We start from the raw sequence: 20,235 nt of genomic DNA, 5'->3' as shown, positions 1-20,235 counted from the left end.
TGATTTTCCTCCACAGACAATCTTCAAAAAAATAATTTCGATCTTCGTTGCAATACAATTGCTTAATGTTTTTCTTCAGTTAAACAAAGACAATGATCTCGTTTTCTTATCCACAGGTTCTTCGGGAAATCGATTAGTGAGAAAAATAAGTGTGATCAAAAATTTAAAACTGACTATTTGTATGACTACGGCGTTTGTCCAGCAACATGTGAAAAGGCTTCTTTTCTATTATTTAAGGCACTACAAGATTTACAGTTTTAGTTTGTTTACGTGCTCTCGCGCTGTGAGTGTGGGCATCGGTTTTCAATGTACTACATAAGTAAACAATAGATAGGCGATATCTTTTATTTTGAAATAGATGTTTTTGTTTGTGTTGCAAACCATATTTTCATCGTGTGTCATTTACGATTTCAATCAATGTTATAATGTTGTAATAGCACCAATGTATTGTTCTATAAACAATAATGGCTCGATTTAATGTTATCTATGGTGATGTGACAAATGTATATACAAAGAAATAAAATAAAACGCAACCATAAAATTTTTCTCGATAAATAAAGTTATTGTATTTGCAATAATCATTAAATATATAATTTTACATTTTCATTCACTTTTATCATTTTAAATCCGTTTAACAATTAATTTGGAAGTGAGTTATATTACAAGTAAGAAAGAAGATGAATTATATCATTTCAAAGTAAAAGATGCTGCCATCTACAAGGAGCTGTAGTAACTCGAGTCAAGTTATCATTTCGCTGCTTTTAACAGTAGACGATAAAACGCTCGATCCGCGAACTATTTTATTATCTGTTAATAAGTATTGTCCACGTCGATCGATATAAATACAAAAATTCGCGTATCGTCTCGTTATCCTAAGGCACACACGCTTCTACAAAGGAAAAATTTCACGAAAAGCCCTAAAGGCACCTCCAGCGCTTCACTTTTTTCTTCACAAAAACTTGATCCGAGTGTGTACGCATTTGACATTGAATCAACGAGCATTATACCATTATACAGTTACGGCTTTATCGTTAAAAAAAAAAAAAAATCTATTTTCAAACGTCAAGTCTTCTTCGCTTGCAATCCTATTAATTTTATTTTATTTCGTATACAAACGCACAGCTGCAGCTTACGTCGACATGACAATCTTTTGTTGCTAGATATATAGTTTTCCGACTTTATTGTTTTGCCTCGGATATCATATAAATATGTATATTTTTATGTATGTATATGTATGGTTGTAAATTTTCGATAGCTTCTTATCCGATGTAGCTTTTTTTCGTTATACTTAAATACACATTTCTTAACACGACATCACTTTTTTTTTTTTTTTCAATTTTTCGCTCTTGAAAGCCATTTTTCTATTGTATCACCATTTCCTTTTTCACGTAAACCATTCGCTCTCACATGTATCCAATATCATCAATTATGTACTTAGCAATTTCTTCGACTCATCAATTACACCCGATTCTTACACAGATTTATTTTTTAGTTTATTCGCCTCAAGTGGCAGTCTTTTTTTTTTATAAATAATCTTCACAATACTGTTTGTAATACGATATTCTATACACGTGCTCTTTTTTTGATAGACTTTTAAAAAAAAATTTGTTCATCCCTTCTTTTTGTTTATTACAATAATCATACAACGGGTAAACACTACTCGTGATTTTTTGTAACTACAGAAGAGATTGCATTACACACACACATACGTATAAAGTTATACACAAAATGTGGGAGAAAAATTATGTAGAATACAATTCTCTCCGACACTTTTTTTTTTTAATTTTCCTACATTTGTTGCTATAATCAGTCGCCGCGAATGCATCGAAACAAAGCAAATCTCTCCTCTCCACTTCTCTCTTGTATTTAAATACGCCTCGATCTCGATCGCAGTGCATTTTTATGACTCTCTTGTTCTCCCAATTAATTACATGATGCAACTACAGTGACTCGTATCGTATACTCGAATGAAAAAAAAAAAAAAATTAAAAAAAGATAATACAGTCGACGATGAACGGTGAGAAAAAAAAACTCGCATCGCCCAATCGTCCAATTCTTCTTTCGACTCTATGATCGTGATTCGTCGCATTAGTATGAAAAAAGAAAAAAAAAAACTACGACAACCATTCACGCTCACACACGACTACATTGAAAACTCTACGTATATATCTACGCGTTAGCCCGACACAGTGTACACATATAAAGTATTGTTTAATCTTAAAGACTCTCGGACGCGTTCTCTCGAGAAATGAAAAAAAGAAAAAAAAAAAAAGAAAAAGAAAAAAAGAACGCTTCTTACAAAGAGATATGCACAGTCGAGTGAAAATGTACATTGTGTTTCTCGCGAATCCTCGCCCACTACAACAATATATGTATATATATACGAACGATCTACGTACAACGCTTACTTGGTAAAAGAGAAAAGGAAAAACTATTACACGTTAAAAACTGTACAGACAATGCACACGGATGCGTAGAGTTTTGTTCGACAACCCGAGCCCGCTTCGCCTGCGCACTAGCACGCACTCGCGCACCAGTGGCACATCATCGGGCCGGCTTCCAGGGGCCCTGGTTACTGCTCTCCCGATGCTAGGCGTCCATGTGCCGGTACTTGTGGGCCGACATCTGGGCCAAGCCCAGCACCGCGTACTTGCACTGCAGGCAGTGGTAATGGGTCTGTTTGCCCGAGTGCTGGCACTGAACGGCCCCGCACGGCTGGCTGGGCGTGAACTTTTGAAAGCCAGCCGCGGCTATGCTGTCCTGCTTGGCGTGCTGGCGCCTGTGGGCCACCACCTTGTTCGTGTCCGTGCAGACAAAGTCGCACTTCAAGCAATGAAAGTGCGAGGCCTTGTTCTGCATCGAGCCCAGGGACGAGGTGTACGCGCACTGGCCCCGGCCGCATGGCACGTTGGCCCGGTACTGCTGAAAGTCCCCGCCCATGAGGGTGTCGAGGCGCTCGTGCCTCGCCGTGTGCTGGACGAAGCGCGTCTTGTCGCAGAACGAGTAGCCGCAGTCCTGGCGCATGCAGTGGAAGTGGGTCTGGTGCTCCCGGTAGCCGCAGTGCGTGTACCGGCAGTCCTCGTTGAACCGGAACCTTATGTACCCCTCGGGCACCGGCTCGTCCTTGAGCATGCGCATCGAGTGGTGGAGCCGTTGCTTCTTCGCTTCGGGCGAGTTGGCGTCGGGCGGCGACAGCGAGCGCTTCGTGAGGTTCAAGTTGGCAGCCAACGACGCGAGGGGGTTCTCGTCGCCCCGGCCGGGTGGCAAAAAGTTCCCGGGAGGCAGGCCCGGGGCGAACATCAGTCCCGGGGCCCCGGCGTACATGGCGCCGCCGTGTTGCAGGAAGGGCGGCAGCGCTTGGTTCATCAGAGCTATCTGTTGGTTCATGGCCGCCATGACCGCCGGGCTGGGGAAGTGGAAGCCGTGGCCGAGGTCGAGCTCGAAGGCCCCTGGGGGCTGCTGCTGCTGCTGCTGCTGGACGCTCGGGCCCGTCACCACCTGGATCATCTGTTGCTGTAGCTGTTGCTGGCCGTTCTCGTGGCCGTCCAGTCCAGGGATGGCGTTGATCTCCTGCACGTCTGGCTGCTCGCGCTTGATCTCGCGCTTGATGCTCAGTTGGGAGGTCTGGCCGGTGGATTGGCCGTGGGTGAGGGACGGCTCGACCTTGGGCATGGCCTGTTGTTGCTGGATCTGGCGTTGCATCTGGCTCTGGAAGTTTTGGATGTTTTGGGCCATAAAGTCGTGCTTCTGGGCCTGCTGGGACAGTTGGGCGAGGTACTCGTGCTGCGTCAGCTGGGCGAGCTGTTGTTGCTGGTGGTTCGTGGGCGACGGCTGGCGCGGTCGTTGCTGCGGGGGTGGTGCTTGCTGGAGCTCGTGGGGCTGGAGTTGCTGTTGGCTGAGTATGGCGCCGGTCGAGTGCTTGGCTATGTGGGCGACGAGCTTGTCGACCTCCGAGAACGCCTGGTTGCAGGCGTTGCAGTGGTAGTGGTTTTTGCGCTTGAGCTTGCAGAACGGACGGCTGCAGCTCTGCTCGGGCCCGTACAGGGTGTGGGGCGACGATGCCAGGCTCGGGGCTGCGATCGTGCTCGTGGACACCGACGGCAGGATTGGTTCTGCAATTTTCAGCGAGTTTTTGGACTGAGTCGAGTGGTTTTTTTTTTTTTTTTTTTTTTTTCTTGTGTGTTTTCCTTACAAAATAGAATTTTTTTTGTTTACGGCCGAGAGGTTAGTGGGTGCGGGATTAGTGGCGTGATACTGTTAGTGGAAATTTGTCTGATCGTTTCCACGAATCGTTGTTAATGTTGTGGAATAATTCGATTGAATTTGTCTTACTGTACGTGTTTATGGAATTATGAGCAATTGTTATTAGTGTTATGGCATGCAGATGCGTTTATTTTATGTCAATCTACTTTTCACACTTCAAATACGATGGATCGAAAATGAAAATTTGTTTGTTAAAAAACAAAAACAAAAAAAAGTAAAAGTAAAATGTTCCAAAAAATACAAATCGTAGGAGGAAGAAAAAAAAAAAAAAGAAAAAAAAAGATCAATCAATGAAGAGAGTCAAAGAGGAGACGAAGGATCAGAGATAGAAGTAAAACGAACCTTGGTGCACGGAAGCTCGCATGGATAGTATGGCACCCGGTAGCGCGGGTTCGCTCGGCGGTCCGCTGACCGGATAATAGGTGCCAGCCGCCCTCACCACTACAGCAACAATCAACCAAAAAAAACGACCGACACTTCAATTTCACCTTCCCAATTTCTATTACTCGTTTACGCCATTACACACACACACACACTCTTTCTCTCTCTCTCTCTTTCTTGGTGCTCCAACTCTCAATAAGAGTGCCAAAAATATCATGTGCGTGCAAATTTCTCTCAATTTTCATTTGAAATTAAAAAAAAAAAAAGAAGAAAAAAAATTCAACTCTAAATCAAACATGGTGAATGAAAAAAAGTGCCTCTCTAACTACGTGCAAATCGCATGCGTGTATTTCGATCGCAGGTGTACCATACCGGTGAGAAAAAAGATCATCGGTATAGAGTACAGGAACTGCAACCGCAACATCTTATTTCCTCGACAAACAAAACCAAACGACAAAAACAATCTCACTCAAACACTTGTGACAAATCGTCAATGATGGTAGAGGTGAAAAAAAGAAGGAAATCGACTAACCCGTGGTCTTGTTGCACCCGTCGACAGCAGCAATCTCGATCTCCTTTTGCTCCTTGTCGTCCATGATCGACTCGGCGAGCTTGTCGATGAGCTCGGCCGGGTTCTTCACCTGTATCCTCGGCTTCGCGTCTTGCGCGACGAACGCCGCCGGTGGTGGTGGCTCCTCGTGCCGGCCGGTCGCGGCGGCCTCCTCGTGCTGCTTGTCGTGCAGCGCCATCGTCGAGTAGCGCACGAACGAGTAGCCACAGCCGGGCCTCGTGCAGTGGTAATGCCGGTTCGTCCGGTTGCTGTGGCAGCCGGCCAGCCGGCAATCTATCGTCCGGTCGAAGAACGCGAAGCCTGGTGGTATGTCCAGGTTGTCGTGGAAGTCCTTGCTGTGCATGAGCAACTGCTCCGGCCGGTCCGTCGAGAAGTGGCAGCGCGGCTGGGAGCAGTGATGGTGCCTCGTCGAGCGCAGCGTGCACGAGAAATCCGGACAGGCATCTGCCGACCAAATGTTAAGAGCATTGTCAAAACCACGCAAAAAAAGTGCAAACAGAGAGAGAGAGAGCGGGTCTTTTTACCATACCTTGGTTGTAGGTGGAGAAGCCGACCGGGTCGCTGGTCGGGGACAGACTGCCCTCCCGGTCGTCGAGCCCGGCCGAGCCGATCGCCACGAGGCTCGTCGAGGCCATGGCGCTGCTCGGCGTCGGCTTCGGCAGCTTGAAGCTCGTAAATATGGCCTGGGGCGTGTCCTGGGTGTGGTGCCCGGCCGCATCCCCGGCTCCGCCGCTCCAGATCTCGATGACCCGGTTCTTGGGTGGGCGACCGCGCTTCCGCCTGAACATCGCGTCTATGTTGGTCAGGTGGGTGAGCGTCACGTCCGAGGACAGGGGATGCGAGGCGCCCGACAGGTTCAACCGGCGACTGTACTCGTGGATCTTGTAGTGCTGGAGCCGCCGGAACGGCTTGTCCGTGGCGAGTATCACCTCCCGGCAGTTGTCCCAGTTGCAGTGGTAGTGCTTCTCCTTGTCCGCGTAAGGGCAGCCGCTCGTCTCGTCGCAGCAGCCCTCCTCGAAGAAGGCGTCGGTTATGCGCTCTTGGGTCTCGTGCTCGCGCAAGTGCTCGCGCACCTCCCGCGGGTCCCGCAGCGTCGCCCCGCAACGGTCCAGCGCGCAGTGGTAGTGCTCCTTGCCCAGACCGCAGCCGCACTCCTGACTCGCGGCCATCAGGTACGCTAAACAATGTTTCTTCGTCATTGCCACGTTCGTTCGACAATGTGGATAAAGGAAGGTCTGTGTGTATATATACTCACCCAGTTCGGTGGTGGTGAGCTGGTGGTTGTCCCCGAGACTGGTGGAGCCGGAGCCACCTGCAACCGGGGTGGTGGTGAGGGCACCGGATAAGGTGGTGGTGGTGGCCGTTAGGTCCATGGCCAGGTCGCTGGCGCTTTGGAAGGAGTCGTCCATGGAGTAGTAGGAGGGCGAGCCGCGACCCTCGTTGGAACTCTCGCCGTTGAGGCTGAGCGCCAGGCCTTGCGAGCCGAGGTCGTCCGTTGGTGGCCAAGAGCCCGGCCCTCCCCGCATGCCCGGGGCAAGGCTAGGCCCGTTGTGCCCGCCTATCTGCTTGTACTTGCGGTAGGCGATCTCCGAGTCGTTGCGCTCGTGCTTGCGCTTGTGCGAGAACAGCTGCCCCGACGAGTGGAGGACGTAGCTACATTGCGGCCTGATGCAGTGGATGTGGTTGCACACCCGGGAGAAACGGCACTGCTCGAACGGACACGCCTCCGACTTCATGAACTTTTTGAAGCCGTCCCGCGACAGCTGCTCGTCCTTTATGTGGTACGACTTGTGCTTGTCTGTAAAATACATATATAGGTTTGACGTCGTGGACACGTAGAAAAAAAAAAAAAAAAAAAAAACATAAAGAAAAGGTAACTCTTACCCATGTCGGCCTTGTTCTTGAAGGTGTAGCGACAGTTGGTCCGCCTGCAGTGGAAGTGCGTGGTCCTCTGGCCGGTGAAGGGGCAGTGGTCGGTGGCGCAGTTCTCGGTGGCGCGGAACCTCTGAAAGCCCTCCTGTATGATGGCCGAGTCCTTTCTGTGGTAATTGGCGTGCATTTGCACGTCCGAGGTCGATATGTACACCTTGTCGCAGTTGTCGTGTATGCAGTGGTAATGGGTCTGTTTGCGATTGTGGGGGCACTGCCGGCCGGGGTAGCGATCCGAGCAGTCGTCGGTGGGTGAGTAGCGCATGAAGCCGTGCAGTAGCGACTCGTCGCGTTTCTTGTGCCACTTGAAGTGCCGGATCATCTCCTCCTTCTTCACGAACACCCGGCCGCTGCAGTCGAGGCAGTGGAAGTGCTCCCGGCACCCGAGGTCCTTGCAGTACGAGCTGCCGCACTCCTGGCCGCTGCTGTAGCGCCGCACGTAGCGCGAGTAGTCGATCACCGGCTGAGGCGTGCTGGCAGATCCTGGCGAGCTCTTGTTAGCGCCTCCACCCCCAGCGGCTGAACTTAGGGCTTCCGCCGACACTGGTGACATGCTCTGGCGCAGTAGGGCTGCTTTCCGGGACAGAAAAAAAAAGGTCATTTAGTTTGCTTATTTGTTTTTGCTTCGTCGCTCGTGGGTGTGCAAAGAGATTGACAAGTGTCTAATTTATCAGCAATTTCATGACGTAGCGTTTATTGAACAACGAGTCGACGCGGCAGATTAGAAATAAAAAAAAAATTATTTTTCCAAGTTCCCCAGTTTTATTTCTTATCCCATTCGCACCAAAGAAACCTGCCCAGCTCAGCGAAAACAGGGGAATTACATTTCACGGAACGAAACGGCACAAGCAACTTTGCATCAGAATTTCTTTTCACATCGGCGCGATGATTACGTTATTTTTTTTTTTTTCTTTTTCTCTTTGTTTCCAGTTTGTCGGGCACCTCCTTTTCGACGTAAAGGTGTAGGCACTACAGTCAGCGAAAACAAGCCGGTATTGAAGTTTCATTGTGGCCTTTCGCTCAAACTTCACTGCTAACTGGAAAGCGCGGGTTCGTTCAACTTTCGAATAACACAATAAGCGAGCTCATCACTTTCGAATCGGCGTTTGAAAAACAAGTGCACCAACCGTGCCTGAAATTTATACGCCCACCGTATACGAATGGAATTTCCGTTTGTGGGCGCATATTTTGCGCTGTACAAGCTGGAACGAAGGAGACAAGAAAAGTGGTGGGAGATGAACGCTCGGATGCGAGGGCATATTATCAGGATTCCCGAAAAGAACGAAACTAGAAAAAGACGAGCTGGAGCGGGAGGGAGGAAAAAGCTAATAGGATTTATAATATTTCTCTGAAGGATACGCGAAAGTCGAAAAATTAACGACTAGGGAGCGTTTAGCCGTGTGAGTGTGTGTGGCAGTGCAGCGGCAAAAACGCGAAATGTCACTCAAACGGAGCGCCCCGAAATTGCTAATTACAAGGCTGCCGTGGTTGGCGGGTGCAAAAAAATTTAGCGATTTAATCTGTCTCGGAAATATTTCGGGCCATAAATCCGAGGGAGAAGAAAAGGAGGCGCACACAATACATATACATATATATATATATATATATATACACGACCAAGACCTTCGGGAATTCATTACGTGTAGCTGTCCGTACGTGTGTATACATATACATGTGGCCCATAAAGATTTCTTCGGGCTTTCAAGGTTTCCACAAAAATTCATGCCCTCCTAACCCACGAATGAATCATTTAAAATAACTCGGGCGTTTTGGGACTGATGTGTGCGAGGTTACTACTTTTTCACTCATTCGATTATCAGGATGACGAGCCGGATGGAATAATAATAAGGAATACCAACCCACTAGCCCATCTGATCTAATTAAAATTGCAAACGACAAAAAAAAAAGTTTATAGTTCTATACGTGCACCACGTGGTAAAGGCAAGCTCGTAAAAGCTCTCACCACGCAAACACGCGGTCTCACTGTGTATACCTTGGGCTTGCACGCGTAGGGCCGATCGATATGCTCGATTGCAGTATACGTGCAACGTGCCTGTACGTGTGCTTAATAAACAGTATCGCGAGATTATAGAGAGAGGGAGGAAGGGAAAGCGCCATGCAGCGAAAGAGCGAGATCGGCGCTATTGATAAGAAAAAAACCGCGAGGATACGTATTCATAATACGCACCGTGTGTGTGTGTGTGTATGTGCTTGCGCGCGGCATTGTTTCGCGACGCGGCGCTGAAATGTACTTTTTTTCCCTTGCCCTCCTCTCGATGTTCTCGAGAGCACCTTGTGCGCCTTTTGTACGTGCGTATGGGTATATATATACACACGTGCCGGCAGCCCACCTTCGGAGAAAGGGAGGTAAGGATCGATCGCGACTTCCGTCGTAAATCGCGAAATTTTCTTCCTCCGGCCGGGTAATTACACGCTTCGGAAAATGAATGTGCGCCGGGGTTGCGGTGAGTATCGCTTCGCGAGAGGCTCGATCGCGTATTAATAAAACACGTTTATGCCTCTCTCCTGCCTCGAAGAGCTTTTGTTTTTTTTTTTTTTTTTTTTTTTTTTCTTTCTTGCGATTATGATTTATCGGGCAATTTTTTCCCTGCCCCCTGTGTTTTTTTTTATTTTGCATACGTCGAAAAATTTGGTGCTCAAACCCAAAGGTTGGAGTGACGAGCGCCAAATGATTCCACTGACGAATCTAAATACAATCGGCCACTCTGTTCGTAAGAAAACTAGTACCTATATACACCATCCCTAAGTTTTTTCCCTCACAAACAACAAGGAGCGAGACGTTTCACGACGTTTCACCTTTTCCCCGTAATTGGTATGGCTATTCGATTTTATCAGCCGACTCTGGAATGCTCCCTGTCTATCCCTCGCATATACATATATACGTGTACATGTGTTTCGTGCGGCACACTACGCCAAGAGAGCCGTGGTCTCTAAGATTCGCGTGTATATTGTATCTACTCCGGTAAGAAAGTCCGAAGATCGGGGGCGCGATTAGGCGTCGATTAAAACTCGCCCGGCGCGGATGAATTTATCGCCGGATTGCGAAACCCCTGGATCCCGCGAGTGTAGTCTCGGGAAGGGGGAAAGGGAAAAGAAACAGAGCTCGTATCTCCGATTTAATATTTCATCTGTTGTAATTGAGAAAAAAACGCGACTTCGGTATATGGAGGCGATCGTTTCGCGCGAAGAAAAAGAAAATCAATGGCCCGCTGCGCGTGGCTCTACCGTGTTATTATGCGTTTTTTTACACCCGCGTTATGGATGCGAGTGCATTAATTATATTTTATATCTTTCTGCAATTATCGGTAATTACGAGCCGAGTTTCCGAGGATTTTTTTTTTTTTTTAACTATCGACGCGTTGCTGCATGACATTTGGGTGTAAATAACGTGTACTTTAGAGGTTTCTTTTCATCCTGAAGCGCACAACAATCGAATAAAAACCACGAATTCGCGTATTTGAGAAGTTGCCGCGAAAAAACCACGGGCGCACGTGCAGGACGGTACCGAAAATCGTTGGTGACATTCCGAGAGGATGGCGACACCAAAAAATCCGACACGCGTATGTATGGGCACCTCGAAAGGGCGCCTCGATGTCGATCGGTACAGGTACACGGTTCCGGCGTCCACCCTTATTTGGGAGGGTTTCGAGGAAAATGAAGATTTTTAGCTCGCGCGTTATGCTAATTCGGGACAGGTGGAACTCGGGAGCTCTTCATCGAGGCCAATTTGTATGTACAGGCCGCCCCGAAATAAAAACTGGTATATACGTCTCACTTCGTTTATTGATTGAATACCTCGCGGTGTACCGTGTGCTCGTCGTATAATTATTCGGGAATTCAATTTCTCAGATCGATCCAGGTATACGATGTGGCACAATGTATAACGACCGATTTTATCTAGTACGAATTTTATAAATTTCCAAGCGCTCATACGGTATACATAGTTTATACGCTCGCTCGCGATGCATAAATTACAAACACGTATGTAACAGCTCAATAAATCGGTAGCCGTGCGTATAGGGACACGTACACCCGAGAATCCGGCGCTGGTATATATATATATATAAGGTACAATATAATATAACGTATGATACGTAATACCCCAAGACAACAACGCAAGGTCAGCCTCTCCGGTGTATACGGCGAGTACAAAATCAGATCGGCCGAGATCTGCATCGCCCGGAGGGGAGATCGGTTTCAGCTAAAAATTATTCCTAGAGCCCGGTGCTCTCTCTATTTTCCTCCTTCAAATCGTGCGCAATCGATTCAAACGAGCGCAAGAGGAGCAAAAAGACACCGGCGCGTGCTCCGCTTTTGTCCGCCGTATATACGAAGGGATGTACATAGGGAGAGAGAGGCTCCTCGGTCTCCGACTGCGCGCCGGGGATTCCGAGAAACGCGAGGAGACCAGAAGGATATGCGCTGCTGTACCTGGCGCTATATAATATACGTACACGTGTGCGTTATTACAGGAGGGGGGGGGGGCTGCTCGAAAACGAGTTTTGGCGCACTACTCCGAGCATCGAAAATCGTCGAATATATACACACGTGTATGATAAAAGTGCTTCTCCTGCAATCGGCGGACTTTTGGCCACGGGCTTACACGTACATAAGCTTATTCTATACATACATGGTGTGATCAATGGCCACGATTTTGCGAACATTCTTGCGCCCTGTTTCTCTTTTCTTTTTTTTCTTCCTTTACTCGTATACCCCGGACTCTCCGAAACTGGAAACGCTCCGTACACTCGATACACCCCCTCGTACGATTCCCGATACGAAAAAAAAAAAATGAATTTAATTCCAGAGAAGCGCCCGCCGATTCGGTGTCTGTGCCAATGCTTGTGCATGTTTATTTGATTAAGAAAGGCCATTTTCAGGCAAAATCATACACACTGCGTCGAGAGAAGCCTTTTCAGGAGCCAGCACACGCCTAAAGCTTTAGGATCGTCGATCACCCCCTTCTTCTTTGATAAAGAATTTTGCCTTCTCGTGCGATACATTGAGGTGTTTTTCACCATTCGAAACGTCTCCGTGTAAACTTAATGTTTGGCGAAACACCCTACAGTGCACAGATCTCGTTTTGATGGGAAAGAGAATACATAAAGTGGAAAAAAAGCAGTGACAGCTGAATAAAAGGGGCTGATGGAGAAGGAGCAGAGATGGGGGGAGGCCAAGTATATGCGGGTCACCGTTTTGTTACGCAGCAGCGAATCTTCCGAGATGGGGGGAGCAAAAAATCGGTCCATATCGAGTTTAATTACCGTAGACGGGCAAGGAGAAGCCAAGGCAAAGCAAAAAAAAAAAAAAAAAAAAAAAGGGTGAATGAAAAATCATCGGCTACGGAGCGGCGACGCAATCAATTTTCATCCTGAAAACCCGGCCATTAGCATATACAAGCACACGTGAGAGATCCAGCTGGAGCGCGCTTTCATCGTATATATACCGAGGCAGTACGTAATGTACATGGTACGGGGGGATCGAAGGAGGGCAGCTCGAAAAATGACCTATTTTTGCATAAAACAAATTTATTCCGCAAAACAAACGTTTCCCCGAGTGCACGTTGGGAGGGGGGGGGGGATTAAAAAAAAAAAAAAAACAAAAGCGCACGACGAGAAAAGAAGGTATACGGGAGAGCGCACTTGCTGCTTTACATAAACGCTCTTCTCTCATTTACCTATAGCCTCGAGATGCCCGAGCAAATGTATGAAGCCAAGAGTACAGAGGAAGAAGGAGGAGGAGATAAAAGAGAGGAGGGAAGATTGCGAGCCGAATGCCACCCACGCGCGTACGTATACACGTTACACACGAGAGAGCAACAGAGTCTCTCTCTCGTCCGAAGGACTTTGATCCTTTTTTTTTTTTTTTTGTTTTCATCCCCCTCCCCCGTGCCTTCACCGACATATACGTGACGGGGCTTAAACGAGCCTAAATCTCGAAAAATATGAGGTATCACGCGCGCATGCGCCCCCTTTCCTTTTCGTACAAACCTTTTTTTTTCCCCAACGCGGATCGGCTCGCTCCCTTTCTCGTGTATATACGTACACTACTCCGAAGAACCCCTTTATCCCGTTCTCAAAACTCCGTGCTTACACGTTCCGCGTGTATGGGTGCACGCAGAAAAGGAGGGTGTTTTGAAATTTTTCAAAAAGCAGAGCCGGCCCGTATAATGCTGCCCCTGCCGTTTGTATACATATAGGTACGTAGGCCCAGGCCTTTTTTCTTTTATTTTTTTTTTTTTTTTTTATCATTTAATCCGCAGGCGCTCGGGCCTGAATAACCCTTTATACGCGCCGAATTCTCCCTCGTGAAATCACTCGCAGCGCACTTACGTAACAACACGTGTGTGCCCATGCGGGAGAGCGCTAGCCGTGTATGTGTGTATTTATACGTATACGAGCCGGTCCATTGATCCTTCGTCTCTTTCTGCGTCGCGTTCGAGATATAGAGGAGCCAAATATGCGTGAAAAAATGCTCCCAACCGACTACTGCTGCAGCTTCTCGATGGCCCTTGTCACAACATTGTTTCCGGAAAAATGCCCCCGACCTTCCCCGCGCGCGTGTGTGCGTACATGTGTGGTGTTGGTGCACTGTATGGTACGCACATGTGCTTGAAAAGAAAAAACGAGGGAGGCGGGAACAGTGCACGGTTAAGAAAAAAGAGAGAGAGAGAGAGAAAAGGGCGCGAGGTGGAGGGGCAGGTGTGCGCGAAATTTCGCTTAATAACCGTTCCGTATACACACCACGCTCTCTCCCTTTTACTTTTTATTTTCATTCTTATTTTTTCGCGCAGACTCGAGTGTACCGCGCGCGTACACGCGTACTCGTATATTATACCCTACGTAGCGTTAATTTCTCGAGCCCCCGAAATTACGCCTTTTTTTACACGTGTACGGCAACAGAGAGCTGTAAAATAAAAAATGCCGCACCGTAAGCCTTTGTTTTTTTTTTTTATATCCCCGACATTGCGCGTCGAGTAGCACATGTGCGGCGGCTACGTTTTTCGACTCGCCCGACAAACAACCCTCTCCGGCTGTCCGTTTAACTTTATTTTGCATCCTGACGATCGCTCCACTAAAATTTTGCTCATACGCGTGGGCTATTTTAAATGAGTCTTACTCGACCTCAACAACTCCGAGGTTTGCGTTAACTGCGCCACAACGCGCTCGTCACGTGAAAATTACATTCTAGGCCCGCGACGGTGGTGGCGGATAATACAGCCGCGGCAGCCGGGCTAATTGAATTTCTCCCCGAGAAGCAATTATACTCGAGATTTATACCTTCACTGCGCGTCCACGACGATTTTCATAAGTTTTGCTAATGAAATTTTTGGCACGTGCACGTCTTGTAAATTTCGTTAAACCGAGCAAACTCTCTTGCATGTGTACCCACTTTTATCCGGTCCTTGTTAAAAAGTCCAAGGCTGAATTCGCGTGTAAAGTACACCCAGAGTTCGCGTTACAGGGGGGGGGGTAAAGAGCCTCTCTCGAAATACACGGTGGACTATTCTCAGAGACCCAGGGTCTCATTGTCTCGAAGCGTGAAACGCGCGCGCCGCAGAAACGCCCGACTGTTATTTCTGTCAAAACTGCGTTATGGGCACCCCCCTCCTCCCACCCTTCCACGCGTTACCATTTAACACCTTATTGCGGGCGACGATCTTTGAAAACGAGCCGCGTTTCCCCCCCTAATTGGCCCCGTTTTTTCCCTAACGGGGCTGTGTTGAATGATTTATTCGCCCCTTTCGCCGTATATACATGCAAACGAAGCAGTTTGTTCCCCGAAAATGTACAAGATGGGAACTCTATCGTAAAAACCTCTCAGCCGGTCCCTCGAACGCCGGACACTCCTCCCGTGCGCCGCTCGTCATTATAATCCATACATGGCGAGCTCGTAAAAAACACGGGGCAGAAAAGAAAAGGCAGGAAAAAACAATATAATCGAGAAGCTACCACCACCACTCCCGGGGAGGGTAATATCGCTATAGCGCCCACGTCGCCCGTAAATCTCGCTCGCGGCGTCGATAATTGATGATTCGCCCGAGGCCGAGCGGGAGAAGCGTGCGCGGCGGAGCGAAGAAACAGGGGTATGGGAGGAGCGCTATTTCTCCGTTCGCGGAGGCGCGGGAGCCTCATTATAATTAGCGCAAACGGCCAATCCGCGCGTCCTCGCGAGCCTCTCCCCTCCATCGGTGAAATTTATAGCGAGCCCCTGGCCCTCTCGTTTTCTCGTTTCGCGAATAGGATTTCCTCCTCCTTTGCATGGCCATTCTCCTTTTCTTCTTTCCTGTGTATTATCATATACCCGCTCTCGTTTGTGTCTCCGCGGCTCGGCTGCCGGCTCGTTTGATTTAACGACTGGCGTGGCCGCGGGTATGCATGTACTTACATATATACATCGCCCGGCTGCCGTGCTATCGTAAAGCCACCCGAGAGAGGTAAGACGGTAACGTCGCCGAGCTATCTCCCCCTCGTCTCCGGTGTGCACCACCGCCGCGGCGACGCAATTTGAATAAATCTCATTTATTGTCCCGCGGCTGTCAGATACGGGAGATTCAGGCCGCGGCTCTGTGTGGTGCACGCGAGCAACAACCGAGAGATGGGAAAAGGCCACGCAGAATCTCTTCCCCACCCGTTTCGTGCGTGTGTGTGTTATAACGTACGACGACAAATTGACGCCGCTGCTCGTGAGGAGGGCATGTACTGCAGGACGCTTTTAGAGAAAGATGTCCGATTTTGGAGAGGAGACGGTCTTTTCTCACGATGAAGGGCAAACAAGGATATAGGCAAATTAAATTGGTAGAACGAAAAAATACACCGAGAACGGATGAATCGATGCAGTAGGGCATTAATTGCCACGGGGGCTGCCTCTCCACGGCTTTTCTTCTCTCCACCTTTGGCAGTGCCATCGGACACGTGTCGGCAGCACGAGGCCAAAGAGAACAAAAAAAAAAAAAAAAAAAAAAAAAGAAAAGTACACACGGCGCCCTTTGATTCTCTGCCGTTACATCTCCGGGGTAGGATGCACCCCCGGCAGGTCTTTTCTCCTCCAACTCGACGAAAGCGATGAGAAAAATCGGCACGGCCGCGCGCCCATTCGTTCTTTTCCTCGGGCGTTTCCTCCACAAGGAGTCCCGTAACCGGTCGTTTGGCCGCATCAGCGTCAAGATGTGCATGGCGAATCATCGCACACTCCATACACACATTTATTATTAACCAGCTCATCTGGCGACTGCGATAAAAACATCCATCCCGATCCGCACGAAACTTCCGTCCGATCTGTCGCCACTTGATTACCGATCAGTGCCTATACACGCTCACTGCGCACGAACAATACACCGCTACATCCATACATTGTGCGTTATTTTTACCGTATTTTCATGACAGCTGAAAAGGACGAACCGGCCTGTTTTGTGCACGCGCATAAGTGTGCAAGAGAGTGGGCGCGCGTCGACTTTGAAAAATTTAATTACACGCGCCGAGTGAAGAAAAAAAAAAAAAAAAAGAAATTCTGCAGTTTGCGCGCCCGACCTTGGAGAGCCACGCGCGTTTTGTCCTTTCAGCGATTGATCGTCCCCCCCCCCAACGTCCGTGCCATCGACTCTCTCGAGCTTGTCAACCCCTTTTTTCATCCCCCTCTCGCTCAAGCCAATTCCGCTTTTCTCCGCCTCCGTCGAAGCTCCACCGAAGGGGGGCCCCTTTCTCTTCTGTCCCATCCTTGAAAATAAACACACTACGCCCTTTTTACAAATTCAAATGGGAGAGTTGGCGTAATACCGATAAAAAAAAGAACTACTGTATTATAATACTTGGGCTACACGGTGTACACCATCATCAACGAGTATTATGCAAAAGGATGAGAGAGCGTAGGGACTGCGCGCGTATGTTTTGCGAAAAGATGATGCAGCATCAAGAGAGAGAGAGGGGAAATAAAAAAAAAGGGGGGGAGGCGACGTGGGCTTTGTTGGGGACGCGTGTATACTTTGCTTGCCGATTTTCGATTGGACCTGCACGGGTCGACGAGCCGCTGTCAAAACAAGAAATCCGACGCCGATTTTCCAGCCTCGTGAGCTCCGGTTCTTTGGGGCTCGTGTACCGTTTCGTACCAATGGGCACTTGTAGTATTTCGACGACAGATGGGTCACCAAAGTCGCGTATGCACGAGTCGATGCATTTTTATGCGAAATTACTCGTCCGATTCGGCTCGACTCTATTTAAAAGGGGTTGGAAATAGCTGTAGAGAGCGCGGCGTATTGATTTATTTTTGCCGATCGATCGCTCAATTATAGACCTGCGCCCCGCAAAAGCGCGTCTCCGTGTAATACACTTCAGCCGGGTGGAGCAAAAAATTCGAGCTAACCCCTTTTTTTCCCCAAACGGGGGGCTGCTCGCTCGCCAAAGAGATCGCTCTTTTATGTCGTCGAATCAACGATACCGTGTACGGGAAATATTGAGATATCTCCATCGGCCGGTGGATTATGGGATTTTTATTGCCTCATTATATTCATCCCGATACTACACGCTTTTACGGGGTAACGTGACATTTAATATAATACATGCGATTTGTCGCAAATGATTTGTGTCGCAATTGTACACTTACTACATATACGAATGTGAATTTGAACAACGCCCATAGGGATACGCCGATTTCACCTATGCGAGATTTATTTTCCGATTAAATTTAGACGCACGAGCTGATGGTCTCGGATTAGAGGCTTAGGCACCGTCGACTTATTTACATAGCAAAGAGAGGGCCGGAGCAATGCGTAAAGGAGCACCGCAAAACCAACGACGTGCGTTTGACATTTTCAATCGGTCATTGCGCTTCGCTCGGGGCGTGGACCGGCACGGATGAAAAACGCGGAAATCGAAGAAACGATTTCAATTTTTTTTTCTTGTTTTTTAACCCTCGAGCTTACGCACGGTTTCTTGCCCCCGGGGTCAAAGACTCTCTGCTAGCAACGGAATAGAAAAATACACATCCACACGCGCACTCGAGCGAGCACTTTGATCTATTTTAGAGATAACAATCTCTCGAAAACAAAATCCGAGTTGTAGGTATACTTTTTGTTGCCTATATGCACCGGCTTGCTGTCCGGTTTATGTAATTGCACGGCCCGAGCGCGATTGTTCGAATTTACATTGTTGTCGATTGATACACGGCTGTTTTTTTGTTGTTTTTTTTTTTCGAGTATTTTCGTATCGATACACCGTGTACCTACACTAGAAAGGCATTTTTCAACAAGACGTCAAATTGTACATGCATACTTCCAATCATTTGAGAGAACGTCCAATTGCAGATCGCTACGCGTTTCAGAGTCACAAAGCACACAAAGGACCACATAGTCCACGGATGTGTATATATACAAGCACTATGACGCTGCACTCGGCTTTCCGTGACTGAACTTCATAATCGTTCCCATTGATATCCCCACGAAAGCAGCCTCGATTCCGCGGCTTCTTTTCTCACGTACAATGCGCATACACGGCCAAAGTGGCGTGGCGTCAAAGGAACCCTCGGAGGCCCCGCGATTACGATCGTCGTTCCTTATTTGCCTCGAGATGACTCGACGGGAAGCGATCGCTCGCGTCTCTCTCTCTCTCGAGACCATACGGGGATAAAGGAACGCATCGGCACAATGACTTTATCTCGTCGACCCATCGCTCCGCGCAAGCATACGCGGACGCAGCTCCACTCCCCCTCTCTTTGCGGGTGTACGTCTATACGTGGAAATTTCATAAACAAAGTGATGCTTGTTGCTCACTTGGCGCACAGAGTGCACACCTGCAGTTGTACATCGGCGTACACAATCTCAACTAAACAGGGACAAAAAGCCAGTCCCCGCGCCCCTGGTACACCACAGGGTCAAAGAGCCAAGAGACGCGCTGAAGGAGGCGGGGACCGGCATCTCAGGATCGGCGCGTCTATTTTCCACCGCGTCCATTGGCAGCTCCGCCGATTTCGCAAGTGCCCCCCTCCCCCTCTGCACTGCGGGGACAATTAAATTTAGAATATTTTTTAAATTTCTCCGATTCCACTTGCCGTCCATCCTCGCTCGGGCCGAAGGAATGCCCCTCCGAGTTTTTTTTGCTTTTTGTTCAAGCGCCAAATAACGAACTCGCGCGCCTCTGTGGGCAAGGAGGAAAAGAAAGGCAAAGCCCAGAGGGGGAAGCCGCAAAACAACGCGGGTTAAAAATCAAAGAGAACAGCCGAAAGGGTTAGGGGGGGGGGACTGTATGTGGAAACGCGACCTTCGTGATTATAATGTGCTCTGGAAATAGTCGAAACGCCGGATATGCCTCCCGTGTACGCGAGGAGGAAGACCCACGTGTACTGTCCGCTAATGCACTTGCTCGATGGGCTTGTTACATATGTATATACATATATTTCTGGCTTTGAGTAAAGAGCCGCGTTTTTACACCCTCTACGCTGCGGTGCCGGCACACAAGAAAGGGGATTCCCCTCGTTTAGCTCTTCTTCTTCTTCTTCTTCTTTGTGCGTATAGCTCTGCAACTGCAGTGGGGACCTTTATGAATGCGAGGTTGATTATTGCTTCTTTGTGCCTTTTTTGTTCGCAGATCCCAAATTGCTTTGCATATCAAAAAAATGGCCAGTGTCATGCAAATCGTCGACAAAGAGCGGAAAAATCGTCCATTGGAGCTCCCGAAATCTCCGAACAAAGCCGGCAGATCGGAGGGGCCAAGGGCTTCCGCGAACGATGAAGAAGACGTGGGGGTTGACAGAGGCGCGCATCGAGTTGTGCGTTTATAAATATACGGATCGTCTTTGCGCGTTGGCGGCGCGTGACCCGCATTTCTTCATTATTATTGTATCCGGCTATAAATGCCGGGTCGCTCTAGTACCATTGACACGTTGCCGCCTGCACGTATACCATATACCGGCTCATCAGCCTCTCGGCGAATGTGGAACACCCGGTGGCCCGCGAACCTTGATTGACCGGCCGATCGAACGAAAAAAGGCGGGCTCCCGTCGAGGTGTAATTTTGTTCGCCTAGTTTCGCCGTGTCGGGCGTTGCGCGATCGACTGCGTATAGGTACACCCATGTTTTT

At 48.5% G+C, this 20,235-nt stretch overlaps 1 protein-coding gene across 1 annotated transcript in view; it reads right to left on the bottom strand.

Annotated features, from left to right (window-relative positions):
* Positions 1–2,268: 2,268 nt before the first annotated feature.
* Positions 2,269–20,235, bottom strand: part of LOC106639345 (zinc finger protein castor homolog 1) — a 93,149-nt gene continuing 75,182 nt past the window's right edge. Inside the window, exons 7-12 of the mRNA XM_089597399.1 lie at positions 7,100–7,714; positions 6,471–7,013; positions 5,745–6,392; positions 5,177–5,659; positions 4,602–4,704; positions 2,269–4,084 (exon numbers count right to left, since the gene is read on the bottom strand). Coding sequence (XP_089453525.1) covers positions 2,590–4,084; positions 4,602–4,704; positions 5,177–5,659; positions 5,745–6,392; positions 6,471–7,013; positions 7,100–7,714 — 3,887 coding nt within the window. The 3' untranslated portion in view covers positions 2,269–2,589. The remainder of the gene's footprint in view (positions 4,085–4,601; positions 4,705–5,176; positions 5,660–5,744; positions 6,393–6,470; positions 7,014–7,099; positions 7,715–20,235) is intronic.

This window comes from Copidosoma floridanum, unplaced genomic scaffold (assembly GCF_036245765.1).
Source record: "Copidosoma floridanum isolate Cflo_tuat_1 unplaced genomic scaffold, Cflo_Japanese_pri ptg000032l, whole genome shotgun sequence".
NCBI lineage: Eukaryota > Metazoa > Arthropoda > Insecta > Hymenoptera > Encyrtidae > Copidosoma > Copidosoma floridanum.
The sequence above is the reverse complement of the archived record's forward strand: the minus strand, read 5'-3'. Positions and strand labels throughout refer to the sequence as shown.